This window comes from Triplophysa rosa, linkage group LG6, assembly GCF_024868665.1.
Source record: "Triplophysa rosa linkage group LG6, Trosa_1v2, whole genome shotgun sequence".
In the NCBI taxonomy this organism is placed as follows: domain Eukaryota; kingdom Metazoa; phylum Chordata; class Actinopteri; order Cypriniformes; family Nemacheilidae; genus Triplophysa; species Triplophysa rosa.
The window spans coordinates 16,139,548-16,156,270 of NC_079895.1; the positions used below are offsets into that span (position 1 = coordinate 16,139,548).

The 16,723-nt window shown below is 36.8% G+C and overlaps 1 protein-coding gene across 2 annotated transcripts; it reads right to left on the reverse strand.

The window, feature by feature from the left end:
* Window positions 1-175: 175 nt before the first annotated feature.
* On the reverse strand, window positions 176-16,711 carry cryl1 (crystallin, lambda 1). 2 transcript variants are annotated; one of them, XM_057336887.1, is made up of 8 exons: window positions 16,593-16,711; window positions 16,012-16,119; window positions 14,540-14,666; window positions 13,675-13,836; window positions 9,331-9,525; window positions 2,277-2,403; window positions 961-1,067; window positions 176-845 (listed from the first exon to the last, which is right to left on the reverse strand). In XM_057336887.1, the coding sequence occupies exons 3-8, from the start codon at window positions 14,633-14,635 to the stop codon at window positions 747-749; spliced, it is 786 nt and encodes a 261-aa protein (XP_057192870.1). In that variant the 5' UTR covers window positions 14,636-14,666; window positions 16,012-16,119; window positions 16,593-16,711; the 3' UTR covers window positions 176-746. The 2 variants fall into 2 exon arrangements, with proteins under 2 accessions (XP_057192870.1, XP_057192871.1); XM_057336888.1 differs by having other exon boundaries at window positions 16,575-16,703.
* Window positions 16,712-16,723: the final 12 nt, after the last annotated feature.

Genomic DNA, 16,723 nt, shown 5'->3' on the forward strand with positions numbered 1-16,723 from the left:
TTGGCATAAAAGAAAAATCGATAATTTTGACCCATACAATGTTTTTTGGCTATTACCAAAAATGTTCCTGTGTTACTTAAGACTGGTTTTGTGGTCCAGGGTCACATATTAACCAAGCACAGATCGTAAGTGGGTAGTGTGTGTGTCCGATGAAACCGATACATTTTTTTTTCGAAGTAATGGTTTTACATTTGCATTCATTAGCAGAGGGAGTTTTTTCTGTCAATTTTTTTTATTAAATATTTAAATGTGTCTACTGTATCAGTTAAATACTTGTTTAAAATAGTACTTGAGCTATTTTTGCTCAAGTACTATTTGCAGTTACATGAAGTACTTTGTGACATGAAGCAGTCATCACTGTAAAGTTTGCTGGAAGGTGGAAATTACATGGAGCCAAACCTTCCGGCGGGGTGGACCATATGGACATGCCAACTAGTGAATTGTTTGCATTTTCCTTTTTATTACACCATGAGGAAAAAAGTGCTTCAGTTGTTTCAATGAAACATTTGTAGCAAAAACAGACTTAAAAAAATTACTTAATATATCTTTCTCAACATTCTACCTATAATTACATGAAAATCACTGCATGTTCACTCCCTTAAACCATTAAAGGTTATGTTTTGTTACAGTCATCTTTTAATAATGAATAATGATGTTGATCTTCCAGGTTGTACTCCAGACATCATTGGCTCAGATGATTTACAGTATACCCATCTATTCAGCTATAGTATCGTATAGAGCATGCATCATTTCTTCAGCTTGGCCAGACCCATCAGCAGCTGATCTCTTCTCTCTCTCCTGGCTGTGAGGTGCTCCTGATCTCCAGGGATCAACTCACAGATCTCCTGAAGTGGCGGATTCAATTTTCATTTTAGTTTGTAACAATAAAAAATCTGATTTCTAAAACAACAGATTTCAGAGTTGTGCAAGAATTTCACAATAAAGACACAATTATCATACTTTTGTAATTCTAGCTGCTGCCTCTCCTGAAAATTCTGGAACAGGTCCAAAAGTATTAAGAACCCTTTTGATACCCTCACTGTAGCGCTGGAGATAGTCTTCTATACCTGAACAGACAAAACACAGAAAGCAGACAATTCGATGATAAAAAGATATATACTGTATATCACGATAACACACAAAGAGATGTTTAGAACCGGTTAATAGATGACACCCTACATGATATGACCAACTGTAGCAAAACTAGAATGTGGGTATAGTTGATGAATAAATCGTACATGTGTTCTATGGTGTGACATAGCAAAATTTTGAAAACAAACTGATAATATTACATTGTTTTATATTATTAATATTTTTTTCATATACAATAAGAGTGATTTATCTTCATTGTTAGTTTTTTCCCTAAATTGTTTCCGTCACACCATAGGACAAATTTGCATATTAGTCTGTCAACTACTCATATTTTAACATGGACATGATGATTCAGCAAAAAATGCTTTATTTAGTGTCTTGTTTACTTAGATATTTTCAAGCATAACTTGAGTAGCTGGCACTTGAAAGGCATGAGTGCTTTTTCGAAGGTCCTTAGCAGATAAAATGTGCACCAGTGAAAGTTCAGCCACAGTTCTTGCCTTACATTCTGAGAACAAACCTGCCCTTAATGCAATGTAACAGGGGGCTTTATTATCATTATGCAAAGTACTGTAACACCTCACTGTTAATACGAGTAGTCAGTACTGAGGCTGGTTATTAATCTGTCGTCATCATTAAGTACTGGTTTCACATGGCAGAGCAGAGTTCATGGGGTTATCCTACACATTTCACACTGCCCTCTGATTTTTACCACGAACATGAGATTTTAACATATATGCCTATGTGGATTTACAAACGTTTGAGTGTGTGGTATGAGCTTTGCTCAGCGTCTAATATGCACCATTAAAAGTGCATGAAAATGCCTTTCTTTCACTGAGCTCACAAGTTTTCTTTTGTAAAAATTGCATTGGTTAAAGGGGTAGTTCACCCAATAATGAAAATTCTGTCATCATTTAATCACCCTCAGTTTGTTCTAAACCTGTATACATTTCTTTGTTTTGCTAAACACAAAGGAAGATATTTGGAAGAATGTCAGTCACCAAACCACTCTCATCCCCTATTGACTAGTATTTATTTTCCCTACTATGGCAGTAAATGGGGGATGAGATCTGTTTGGTTAGTTACATTTTTTCAAATATCTTTTTAAACAGTTTTAAACAGGTTTGGAACAACCTGAGGGTGAGTAAATTATAACAGAATTTTCATCTTTGGGTGAACTGTACCTTTAAGACGTAGCTTGCCTTCTGGTGCGTTGAGATGCATGGTTTCAATGGGGCCTATGAAAGCGTAGCGCATGCCTAGGCCCTCTGACATCACCAGATCAATGTCCTCCACTGAGATCACACCATCCTGGACCAGGAAAATAAGAGATTCATTTAGTAATGCATGTATCATACACTTGGATCGAAGACAAGGTTTCTCAAACTGGATAACTAATCTTTTAATCCTAAAATCACGTCTTCCCTACTTTGTAGTTTGTCTGGCAAACAAGGTTTGGTCAACCTCACTGGGGGAAATCGGAGGCTGTCCCCCTTTTAACCCACTCGAAGAGTACTAAAGCCGCTCCCACCGTATAGGGTTTCTCTTATCATTTAACTCAGTGTCCTCATAATAATGGGATGGCAGGAGAGGTAAGTGTGGTTGTGCCAGGCTTCGGCCCACTTTGCACTCAGGTTACCTGTGACTACAGATACTTGCTGCCTGACTGTGCTGAAATCAAAGCTTGGATACAGACTGGGTAGCGGGGGACGAGTTTAGGAGGGGGACAGGGTAGTCTTTGTTCATTTCCTGTGGGCAACAACGAGGCTGTTATCTTGGTGTCGCCAGGCGGCGGACTGGCTGGGGGAACCGTGAAAAGAGTCCTTTCCTCTGCGGTAATAACCAGGGGCAGCCATTAGCTTTCCCAGCTGCTCTACTTTCCAGAACTGGCTCTCTCTCAAAGGTCCCAAATGAACTCCAAGAGGAAGCCGAAGTGGATTTGAGCTGCAAATCTATAGTGGGGTAGCCTTCAAACTTAAAATGCGAAACACAAAAAATTCCCAAATCTTATTTTGATTTGCACAAATAAAACAACTAAACTACAAAAAAGGACATCTATACTCCAAAACAAACAGTGTAAACTAACATCCAAGACCTTTCATTTAAAGTGCCTAAGTGACACTTTGTTAGTTATGTTTAAAGCCTTCTGGCGATATCCGCTCCAGGTCAACTAGATTTTCAGCAACAGAACAATTCAAATGGATATGGGCTCAGTACATACACAATGTCACAACAACATACAATGTCAGTACAAACGATGTAAAACATCAAACTCAAACACATGTTCAATAAGACTTTTCAAGCTGAACAAAAGATCAAACGTCTGAAGACCAGAACAATGCTGCTGAACACAAAAGCGTGATACGGCAGCACATGTGCAAAGGTCACAGCAGCTAGAGTGACCACAATGAACTCTGAACAATTATTAACATAGACTAGCTTCTGCAACTTCTTTTAAATTACCACAGTTGCGTGCTGGTTTAACTGGTTCATCGACATTCATCTTCATTTAAAGCCTAAATACCATTTAAGAGTTATGCAAGCAGATTCTTCTGAAGTTGCTGTAGAAAAACAAGACAGCAGATGATCCCTTTTCGCATTTAGCATGTGTTTCCAAACATGTTAAAGCGCTGCCCACTGGGAAGTTTATACAGCGACATTATTTACAACACTGGTAACAGACAATTGCGCTTATCAACCACATGGGGGAACCGTGAGCAAAAGTTCTATAGTGCTGCTTTAAAGTCCTCTTAGTAAATATAGCAGATTTTGCTTTCATAAACACTTGAAAAACTGAACATTCACATATTTAAAACACTCACAATTTCATGGGTCGTCCAGTCTACATAGTCACATACTGAAACACATACCTGTAGCACTTGCGTACACATCATTTTTTAATACACATAACATCTTTAAATTCCATCACACCCATGTGCATCATTGGTGGCTCTTGTCTAGAACTGAAGCGATAGGCTTGTCTTTCAATGAGTACATCTTTCATTTTGAAGTTCATTACTTAATACTAAACATGTAAAGAAATAAAGTGCCAACACACAGCGTGCCCTCTGAATGTCTTACATGACATCATGACATTGCAAAGAACGGAAATGGCAAAACTAATGAGAACAAATCATATTTTCACGACACCATTATCGCAGAGAAAGATTTTACAATAACGATAGGATCCCAATATCTATTAAAATAATCCAAGAAATGAAAATAAGAGTGTAAGGAGATGGCGAGAGAGTTTGTAACCATTGTGAGCAACCATTGAGGTTGATATTTACAATATTACCATAAGTGTAGTATTAAGAAGACATCGATAATCAGATTTTGTAAAACCTCATTGTCAATATTCAATTTTGGGTCCAGTTTTATTTTCCCTTTACATGTTTCCCCTTGTCAGGACTCTGTCCTTCCTGTTATGAGTTTTCATGCTCGCTGGACGGAGTCGTGACAGTACCACTTCTTACGGGTTTATGTTGCATTTGTGTGGAGACACGTGGCTTTTGTTGTCACTTTCGGTGTGTGTCATCCTGTCTTGTCTCTCAGCCCCGCCTTCCTGTCTCCCGTAATCATACCCTGAGTGTTAATCCCAGTTACTTGCCCGTCACCTCCCGTATGTAATTATCCTTCGTTAGTTTTCCCTTATATAATGCCCCTTTGTTCTCTTTCCTTTGCCGGTTTGTTGTCTATACTCCATGTTGAAATAGTTGTGTCAATTGTTTCTAGTAATTCTCGAGTTGTTCATGTTTCACTGGTTCCCTAGTCCAAGCCTCGTTTCTACCCGTTGTATTAGTGTATTTTGTGTTATTTTTGACTCCCTGTCTGTTTTCCCCCTCGTGGGATTTTGTTTTGTGTTTTTTGTTTAAAAAAACATTTCTGTTGTATCTCCCGTCTGCGATTGGGTTCTGTCTAAACGTTCCGTGACACCCCTAATCTTAAGGTTTCCTATCACATCTACGCAGACGATACCCAGCTCTATTTGCCACTAGATTCTGGCAGCGATTCTGTTCTTTCTTTACTAGCATGTCTAAAGGATATTAAGGAATGGATGGATGAAGATTTTCTCCAGTTGAATGAAAAAAAGACAGAGGTTGTCCTGTTTGGCTCCAAATCGCTGATTGACGAATACAGTCTTATGTTAAAAACCTGGGAGTCGTTTTTGATTGCCATTTGAAGTTTGCAAAACAAATCAGCAGTCATCACTCTTACGATTACAAATGGTCCAAAATGCTGCAGCTCGCTTTCTGACTGGGACAAAAAAGAGGGAACATATCTCACCTATCCGAGCCTATCTCCATTGGCTCCCAGTGAAACAAAGAATTGATTTTAAGGTCTTAACCTATGTGTTTAAAGCTATTTATATATCAGAAGTTTTTATCTACCTCAGAGATCACTTAGATCTACAGACCAGTTGCTACTAAATGTCCCGAAATCTTGTCTGAAATCTATGGGAGACAGGTCTTTTTCAGTCTATGTTCCAAAACTTTGGAACCCGCTACCGATTAGAGCTTCGCCTACAATAACTGCTTTTAAAGTATCAGTTAAAACATATCTTGTCTCTCAGGCTTACTCATAACTTGGTTTTATTCTCGTATGTATATTTTTTTCAGGGGTAGTAGTTTGTGTTGTAGCAGTTTGTGTTATTATGAATTCAGATAATAATACTTGGTGTGATGTTTTATCATGCGCGTCTTTTGCTATACTGCTTGTGTAGCACTTTGGTCAACTCGTGTTGTTTTAATGTGCTTTATAAATAAATCTTGACCTTGACCTTAAATATTACCAGTAAGCTTAAAAAAATAATAATTTTCATTAAATTTATGACGTCACTGATGTTATAAGGAAAGAAGCTAAATTTTACCAGGAAGGAAAGAAGCAAAATTTTACCAGGAAGGAAATGTACTGCAACTGCCGTTAATGGGAAATCTTTAGAAAAATCATTCATCCTATAATGCGTATGATAAGACTTAAGTACAGTGGCAAGAAAAAGTATGTGAACCTTTTGGAATTTCATGGTTTTCTGAATAAATTTGTCACATAATGTGTCTAAAAATAATAACACAACATTTTTTTGATCTTTCATGTCTTTATTGAGAACAACCAAAAAAACCTTGTAGCGCTTGTGGAAAAGGTATGTGAACCCTTGAGTTAATGACCTCAAAAAAGCTAATTGGAGTCAGGTTTTAGCACACATGGAGTCTCGTTAAGATAATAAGTTTGGAGGTGTGGACTACAGCTACTTTGACTGATAAAAACCCCTCAAACTTTTGGAGTTTGCTCTGCACAAGAAGAACACGCTTATGTGAACCATGCCTCACCAAAAAAAGCTTTCAGAGGATCTACGATCAAGAATTGTTGATTTACATAAAGCTGGCAAGGGTTACAAAGTTATTTCAAAGACTTTAGAAATTCACCAGTCTACAGTTAGGCAAACAAATGGAGACACTTTGGGACTGTTGCTACTCTACCAAGAAGTGGGCACCCAGTCAAAATGACACCAAGAGCACAATGAAGACTCATCAATGAGGTAAAGAAACAACCCCGAATGACAGCCAAAGATTTGAAGGCATCATTGGAACTTGCTAACATCTCTGTTCATGAGTCTACAATACGTAAAACACTGAACAAGCAGAGTAAAAATTACATTGTTGCACGCCTGAAGTTTGCAAAAGAGCACATTGACACTCCACAGCGGTATTGGCAAAATGTTTTGTGGACTGATGAAGCTAAGATTGAACTATTTGTAAAAAACACACAGCACTACATCTGGCGTAGAAAGGGCACGGCATATCATCATGAAAACATCATCCCAACTGTAAAGTATGGTGGAGGAAACATCATGATTTGGGCCTGCTTTGCTGCATCAGGACCTGGCCAGCTTGGAATCATTGAGGGGAAGATGAATTCCCAAGTGTATATCAGACAATTCTTCAGGATAATGTGAGAATGTCTGTACGTCAGCTGAAACTGTGTAGAAGGTGGGTGACGCAACAGGACAATGACCCAAAACACCGGAGCATGTCCACAACAGAATGGCTTCAGAAAAACAAAATCCGCCTTTTGGAGTGGCCAAGTCAGAGCCCAGACCTCAACCCAATAGAGATGCTATGGATTGACTTGAAGAGGGCCATACACATGAGACGTCCAAAGAATATGACAGAGCTAAAGCAGTTCTGCCAGGAAGAATGGGCTAAAATTTCTCTTCAACGATGTGCAGGTCTGATCCACAGCTACAGGAAGCGTCTGGTTGAGGTTATTGCTGCCAAGGGGGGTCAACCAGTTATTAATTCTAAGGGTTCACTTACTTTTTCCACTGCCATTTTGAACGTTGAATGAGTATGTTCAATAAAGACATGAAAGATTATTATTTTTAGACACATTATGTTTGTCAATACCCTTGACTTGAAGATCAGATCACATTTTATGACAAATTTATTCAGAAAACAATGAAATTCCAAAAGGTTCACATACTTTTTCTTGCCAATGTAAATAAATAAATAACACGATTCAAAAGACCAACTAATGTGACGTTTGGTCTTCAGAACTACAGCAGAAATAGAAAAAAGTAGAATAGCAGCTATTTTTATTCTGTTTCTATATGGCTCTTAAAGAGTATAGTTAAATGGATTCAGATATGGATTAAAATAGGCCATTAAAATAAATGGCCTTGTAAAACTGAAAAATACGAATGTTTCAATTTTAGCCTCTCAAAATATCTACAGTAGGTGACAGCATGTCCTCTGGTAAGAACACTATCATTAGCCATTTCTTGTCTTTAGTACTGTACCTCAGGTGCCTGACTCACTATAAATGCTGAGAACATGCTTCAGAGGTTAAAGGACAGTTAAATCTTCAAAAATCAATTGGATTTGTTTCTACAACTGAAGGGTTATTTGATCCAAAAATACAAAATTACAACACAGTTATCATTTACTTAACCTCATATCATTACAAACCAGTCCAACTTGCTTTCTTCTGTGGAAAGCAAAAGGAGATGTTTTTTTGTAGAATATTGAAGTAAAAGTGGAAAAAGGTATTTTATTGAAGAAAAATATTTGATTGTTTTTATGACTTATTACTATATTTAAAATCTTCAGAAGCCATACAATAGCTTGGTGTGAAGAACAGATTGAAATTCATGTTGTCATTATCAGAAAATGTTTGCCTTTTGCTTTCAAATCTCATTCACACTTGTGTATATTCACAGCGACTTGTTTGTATTAAATGCCATTTATACTTGTAAGCCTTTTCAAATTTCTGCGTTTCGGTCACTGGTCTAAAAAAGGAATAATCTGACTATTTTGAAAATATTTATTTTTGTGTTCATTGTAATAAAGAAAGTCATACAGTTTTGCAACAGAGTGAGGGTAAATAAATGATAGCAAAACTTGAAGTTTAAAATTACGTAACTGTAGCTAAAGAAATGTGCTGTAAAAACCTTTTGGTCAATAAAATGACCATAGAATGGTCTATATATGAATCCTATTACATTTAATTCCATTTTATCCTTATAATCCAGATTGACACCTGTTAGAAGATAATAGTGTAGATGGTAGTAGATAATTCAATATATTAAAAAATAAGACTTTCTAGTCGTTTCTCATCTTTAATGAAACCACTACGACTTGTCTTTAATGTAAATGACTTGAGTCATTTTAACAGCAATCAGCAATTCATTTCGCAACAAAAATGATTTAATCCTGTGACATTTCAAGTTGACAATGAGGTATTCATTATTTGCAAAAGTGCTCCCGTGACTTTGCTTTTTGTTTTTAGTTCATGGGCTTGGTTTTTAAAGTGGATCATGTTCATTTGATACACTGTAATGGACGTACTATACAGCCTGGGACAAAACCACCAGTGTGAGGAAAGATAAGCTGTTTGATAGTCTCTCAAGAGAAACACTGAAAAGACATTGTATTATTTTTTTCAATCGATCATCTGTAAACAGTGTGATAAGACTGTGATGTTGCAACAAACACAATAAGAGCCTCTATTATTTTCTCCCTCCCTCCCTCACTCCCTTTCTTTCTATTAACCTACAAATTCATAAGACCAATTGACTTTTTTTAGGAGTTTTTAGGAGTGCACTGGTCAAAGCCATTACAATTTAATGAATGAAAGAATGTTACCACTGAAGGTGTCTATAGTTAAAAAATTATTATGCAGAGTCATTTTACATGTGTACAATGTGTAACTAACATGTGTTTGTTTCATGACTCAACCAACCTGAACCAGCCTCCAGGACTCTGCTATGATTGCATACTGAACCCGGTTCAACGCAAAACCGTCAATCTCCTTCCTGAGACGCACAGGTGCTTGACCAACATCGGTCATCAGTGAATAAGCGGCATCCATGACAGTATCAAGTGTTTTCGGGTGTGGCACCAGCTCAACCAGACGCACATAGTATGGCGGGTTTACCTGTGAATTAATGATCAAATAAGCAGTTAACAAAAATCACATTTTTCTATCTTTCTTTGCTCACAGACAAGGTCACTGTATCTATGTGTTTGCTATAGCTAGAGATAAGGCCTTTGTTTTAGACTTTTTTCCACTATGAAGGTCTTTCTCTCTGCATGCCTGCTCACAAACGTGTGGCATTTAGGATTAAATATTTACTCAAAGCAGGTAAAAGTGAACTATTTGCCTCAAACTGTTTTGAAGGACAGAAATGAAACGAAGACATTCCTGCTTATGAGTTGGGAGTGGAATTGCCCTTGGGTAAAGAACAACTCAAAGTCCGGTGAAGCCCAACATACTCATCCAACCCCATTCTTCCCCTTCAGAAACATGTGCACCTGCGGCTAACTAACAAGAACAACTTGACATACCCATTAGGGATGCACCGAAATGAAAATTCTTGGCCGAAGCCGAATAAAAATGAAACACTTGGCCGAAGGGTGAATACCGAACACCGAACATGGTTTTTTGCATTTCTTCTATTTATTTAGTCATTTTTTTCACTATTGCATAAACTGAATGGTCAAAATGTGCTTTTTATAATTTGTCTTGCTTTTCAATAAAATACAATACAACTTAAAATAATATTGAGCAAAACAAAGTCAATTAAAACAAAAAATTGAAATTGAATAGCCTATATTAGGCCTATAACTGACTGCTAAAAGAATGTAATGTAAGTTACTCTATACCCGTACAACAAAACAGTTCATTAAAAAGTGTCATTCAACATTAGGCCTATAAGATAAAAATACGAATAAACGAAAACTGTTGGATTATTATAGGCTACATTGCAAAATGATTTTAAGAAAAAAAAAACATCCAATGCAAGCAATTCTGACTGACAACCATATCAGTTCATGTCTCTCCTCCAAACTCCGCCCACAAAAGCTGACTGTTCTCTCAGAAGGTGCACTCGTGTCCGGGATGCACAGAACATACTTTGACAAGTTGTTTAGTACAGGGGACTGAGTGCACGCGACGACTGTATGATGTCAAAGGATGTCGCGAGCGGCGGGGCTACTGTCAGACAGCCCGCTTCCGTCTGAAGTAGGGCTGGGCGATATGGCAAAAAAGTAAACTCGATAGTTTTTTTCTATATTGATCGATAACGATATTTATTTCCATATATATTTAATTTAAAAAACTGTATTTAAAATAATCTATTTTAAATACAGTTTATTAACAAAAGTTAACCTTTAACCAGTTAAAATTCAATTAAATTAATGCACTGTTGCAACACAGAGGATATTAGGCCATAAACAACATGTACCAGTTCTTTCAGTCTCATTTTGACTCATTTGACTTGTTAAGTAAAGGGAGTGTTCATTCAGTACATTCAACCAATGAAAGGGCTCCGTTACTGTGTACATTCGAACGCTATTGGCTCAGCACCTGCGCAGATACATAACGCTGCAATAATGTCTTGCTCGAGTAGTGGGATTCATTCAATGCATTCAGTGAACCTTAAAGACATCTCACATAAACTGTAGTTCATTTCTTTAATCATGCAAGCATCTTACATGTTCAATATTTTAATGTGCACACAAACTCACTTCATTACATCTCTAATCTGTACAGGGCAGCGCTGGTTTGTTTCATAAGCACCAGCTCATGTTAGCAGATATGTTAACGATGGATATAAAAACGTTTGTGCTTGAGTTTCGAAGTAACTTGCTTGCAATTGCGCCTCAAGTTTGTTTTGTTTAACCGGCTATTGCGAAAAAAAAATAAGACACTTGATAAACCGCGTGATGACAACTCGAGGTTAGTTTCACATTTGTTTCCGCTTCCAGTCATGTTTTCCTCCTCATGTTGAGTGTTCTTTGTTGAGTGCAGTATGAAATGGACTTTGTACTTTGACGCGCATGATAAAAGCTGCATGCTGACTGACTGTTGTTGCGTTTATTTCTGCGTTCTGTTAAACTGTAAGATTAATCCATATCGAGTCAAAATGCCAATAGCTTATCATCGTTTTTGAAATACATTCTATCGAGATTCGATATGATATCGTTTATCGGCACAGCCCTACTCTGAAGTAAAGTTACCGACCGGTAAAGACGCTTTCATTCGCTTTCAAGGCACACGCGCGCGCGCCTCTCTCTCTCTCTCCGCTGGTTGCTGCTTGATCGTATCACAAGTCATGCTCGGTAAAATGTATGCGGCCATTTCACATATTCGGCCGAACAACAATCATGCTTTTTTGCTATTTTCTGCCGAACATGTTCGGTTGCCGAACATTCGGTGCATCCCTAATACCCATAAAAATACTAAAGCTAAACTGAATGTAGTAGAATAAAATCTCAAACTATTCCTAAATGTTCTCAAAGCTTGAATGATGTAAGGACATCTACAATAACAAGTTTTTCGATGAGCTTACATTACAATCACTACTGCAACAGCACTGAATTGAATCTTTGCTTTAAATGCTACTGACTTTGCTTTAAATGCTTTTACCCCGCCTTAAATGCTACTGACCAATCCTGCCTTGTTGCTTGTATAGAAATGATATGGTAAAAATGTACACAATACAATAGTAACGATAGTAATAGTAATAGTTTTTATTAATGTTACTGTTCAGTGGCGTAGACACGGGTGTGCCGGTGCCACCCAAAGTGGCAGCTGGCACACCTAAAAATAAATGCTGTTTTTTTTTAAGTCTTAAGTTAACCCTTTGGCGCGTATACGATCACACTGGTGTGATTAGAACATTCGGCGCCTTGGCTGGCACTGAGCCAGAGACAGACTTACTCAATCCTCTCACATATCACAACTATGCAGTGCTTTCAATCACATAATGTTTATTTTAGGCTTCATACATTTAAATTCACGTGCTGTAAATGCGGCACAAACAAACATGACAGCGCCCGCTTATAACTGTTAGCTCAACTAACGCGATAATTATAAAAGTGTTTAAACAACAAAACACATTCATATACACATATTTGACAATCGGAATATCAAATATTTCATATCATAGTTAACAAGTTTGTGAATATTTTGAATAAAAAAGAAAAATTACGTAAAAGCAGTGTGTCTGTCACATGATAAGCAGACCCGCGTCGCCATGTAAATATTAAAGTGATACGTTCTAACGGTTGCCTTGAAAAAAACTCACGCCAGGGAGTCATTCTGAAAATTTTAAACTTACGTGTGAAAGGGTTTTAATAAAAAAATTATACTCGTGCTATTGTTGTTTACTTACAATGAGAGCTCACAGAAACACTGGACCCAGATGACATAATTGACGCATTCAAGGTCAGGCCACGCCGTCTCCCCCATCGAGGCATTATTAACGGTACTGTTTATGTGTTATGGCGTTGTTGTTGTTGTTGTTGAATGTAATGAATAGTTATATTTGATAATGTATATAAAATGTATATAGTTTTATGGATATGTGGCGAGTTTAGTTTTACACATCAGCCCAGTGTATTCTGTAACGGTATAAGCAGAGTTGGGTTTTTTGCACTTTAATCTTTTAATAAATGTGGCACACCCAGTTTTTCTAATGCACACCCAGAGTCTCTTTTCTGGCTACGCTACTGTTACTGTTAGCAATTTATTTAAAGACAAAACAGTAAAATTCTTTGCATTGTCAAACTTCATTCAACTCAAAATAAGCACTGGCTATAAACACTAGTTTATAAATATGTATTAATGTAAATAAAAGGCTTGGCAGTTGGAATGATTTGGCCATGAAAGCACAGAGATCATCCTGGTGGATATTAAATTTGAGAGTATACTCCACCCAAAAATGAAAATTCTGTCTTGAATTACTAATCCTCAAATTGTTCCAAACCTGTATAAACTGCTTTGTTCTGTTGAACACAGAGAAAGATATTTGGAAGAATGTTAGCAACTGAGATTTCTACTACATAGTAGTATATGCTATTGTATATACTGTATATTGTTTTGTTCTGTTAAACACAAAATAAGATATTTTCAAGTTCTGAGGCACCTTTGACTTGACTACCCCTGAAATCTCAGTTGTGTTCAACCAAACAACTAAATTTATACAGGTTTGGAACAATTTGAGGATGAGTAATTCATGACAGAATTGTCATTTTTGGGTAAAGTATTCCTTTAAACTCACAGAATGCAGTGATCACTAACCGGATGAGATATAATACATCGAGTTTGGTTCTGGACCCGAGAAAACACGTTGCTTGGCATCAGGCAGGAAGTGGAACTACTGAGAATCACGTTTTCTGTGACAAGATTCTCCACCTCTTGAAAGACTGTCTGCTTGGCTTCCAGATCCTCAAACACACACTCCTTTTGAAAGAAAACACAAACAGCTGACGGTTAATAATTAGCATATACGAATGAGGAAAAGAAGACACAAGGAAGTGGAATATGTGAATCGTGTAAAACTTGATATCTACGTATTGATATTTGCTCATTTTGACTGTTGACGAAACAAACGTGGACAACAATTACAAAGTAAAACCAACAATTATAACAAAAAGGTCAGCAAAACAATAAATCAAAGTTTGTCAAAATAGCACATACCAGGAATTGATGTCATGCTGATGTCTTTATAACTGAGACGAAAAAGAACTGTCCATTGCCACGTTACACCACTAGCATACAGAAAACAAGCACTTTCCCACAGCTAACAGAGGTTTTGTGCCTAAGTGATCAATATTCTTTAATACTTAAACATTTACATTTTATGCATGTGGCGCTTTTATCATAACGCTGACAAACCTGTGTATAAAGACGTATAAACACGAGTGGGAAAGACAATCCCTCTCTAGATTAGAACATCATGGGACGTTTCAAACGGTTTCATGTGCTTTGTATAGTGACTAAATGGTTAAAAACAGGAGAAAGATTGATTTGGTCTTCGTCACGTGATCACTCATTCTTCTCCCTTTTGTTCTTTTTCACACTATCATAACAGGAAGATTTTGGCCTCTGTTTCCCAGTCTCACTTTCAGGTCAACAGGAAGTCATGCATGTAGGGTTTAAGCACCTGGACAAAAAAGGCTCCCTCTAGAGCTTGCTGCAGGTCATCATGACTGCTGAGCAGACTCAGCTGCTCTGCAGCGTTGAGATTTCCTCTCAGCATACTGGCCTGCTGAAGCTCCTCAAGCTGTTTCCTGTGACACAAAAACACAATGTTCACCATTAGGTTTGACAAAATTAATGCTAATTCTGCTTAAAAAGCATGGGCAGGTGGTTAACATTTTTGTCCAACTACTAAGTTATATAAAATGTTTCAGTCAACATTTGTGAAATTGTGCTAAACTATATGTTGAACTTTAATTATTTAATTTTATTTGTTTAATATATCTTGTTGTATATGTATATTATGTGAATTGTACATTATGCCCCTATGAATTTCAATTCAATGGTTTAATCAAACTTTTTTCATATTTATGTTCAATTTATCTCAATTTCCAGGATAGTAATAAGTGACTCCGACTGTATGTATAACAGCATGATTTGGGTATCATACTGTATGTCATAGGGGCAATACCTAATCTAACCAAAACAACTAGATTCATATCTAGGAGATAAAAAGCCTAATAGCGCCCTCTGCTGACAAAAGACGTGAAACAAGTAAGACTGCAACACACTGCACTGAAACATAACATGGATATACTTTATTAATACTATCATTAAGCTACAATTCTTTCATCATTTAGCTACTCACTCACATGTCATTCCAACTCTGTATGATCTGTATTCCCTCTTCAACACACAAAAGAAGATATTTTGAAGAATGTTAACAATCAAACAACATTGGTCCCAATTGACTTCCATTTGTATGGAGACAAAACCACTAAAACATTTTGCAAAATGTGACCCTGGTTCACAAAACCAGTCTTAAGTAGCACGGGAACATTTTTAGTAAAAGACAAAAATACATTGTGTGGGTCAAAATTATCGATTTTTCTTTTATGCCAAAAATCATTAGGATATTAAGTAAAGATCATGTTCCATGAAGATATTTTGTAAATTTCCTGCCTTAAATATATATAAACTTTATTTTTGTGAGTGGATGGTCTGCCACAGTGCCCCTGATTAACAACTTCAAAGGTAATTTTCTCAATATTTAGATTTTTTTGCGATCTCAGATTCCTGAGTTTTAAACGGTTGTATCTCAGCCAGATATTGTCCTATTTTAATAACTCATATATCTATAGAAAGTTTATTTATTCAGCTTTCAGATTATGTAAAAATCTCAATTTCGAAAAATTGACCCATAAGACTGGTTTTGTTGTCCAGGGTCACAAATGTTCTTTTGTCATAAACAGGGTTGAACATCATGAAGGTGAATAAATGATGACAGTGATGTTGCTGTGAACTATCCCTATCCCTGCTTTTTTATTTTTCACTGTTCAATCTACTATCAATAGAGGACAAAAGTTAAGCAATGCAAAAACCAAGGGGATATTGATGACTGCGATCCATTTATTGTTTCTCTTGTTTTCTACTGACTTGATCTCTGCGATGGCCGCCGAGGCTTGCCCTGCTTTGTTGTCTTATATCTTGACCTTGTATCCTCCACTCAGGAACACCATGGCCCAGGAACGGCCGATGAGCCCACTTTATAGTGCAACATAGAAACAATGAGAAAAATACAAGAAAATAAGGCAAATATTTAGAAGTGGATTCAGTTGACATGACAGAAAATGAATATACTTTAAAAATCTAATTTTATTTATTTATATAAATAAACATACTTATACTACTGAGATATAATAAAACATATTATATCTCAATATTTGGACTAAGCAGGAACCCACATGCTACAATGAACACAAATTCAAGACATTCAAGAAAAGGTTTAAAGAGCTGAATATGCATCTATGCATAATCCTGTTGAATAAAATCCTTAAATCCCCGTATTTGTTCACAAGCCACGCAGTATACGAGTCCTGATAGATATCGAAAACATCTATACACAAACACCATTACATACAGTAAAGTTCAAAGACCACACAACCATTACTACCAGACAATCACATCAATTCTGCATTGTTAAAGTTTGACAGACTCACTTAAACAAGTTCTCTCACCTTCCGACAACAGTAATTATCCTTCCTTTTAATGAACTCATGTCAAAATCGCGTTTAGAGAAGTAGTCAGCTACAGTGCTTCACAGTAGCCCCAAGCTATTATTTAGACAGTTATCATGTGCATGAAATCA

Coding starts and splice junctions, on each gene's coding strand:
- cryl1 (XM_057336887.1), bottom strand. CDS start 14,635: ATGCTGAGAGGAAATCTCAACGCTGCAGAGCAGCTGAGTCTGCTCAGC. Junction 2,404..9,330: donor AGTCCTGGAGGCTGGTTCAG/GTTGGTTGAGTC, acceptor TTCCTGGTCCAG/GATGGTGTGATCTCAGTGGA. Junction 1,068..2,276: donor AGGCAAGCTACGTCTTAAAG/GTACAGTTCACC, acceptor TTGTCTGTTCAG/GTATAGAAGACTATCTCCAG.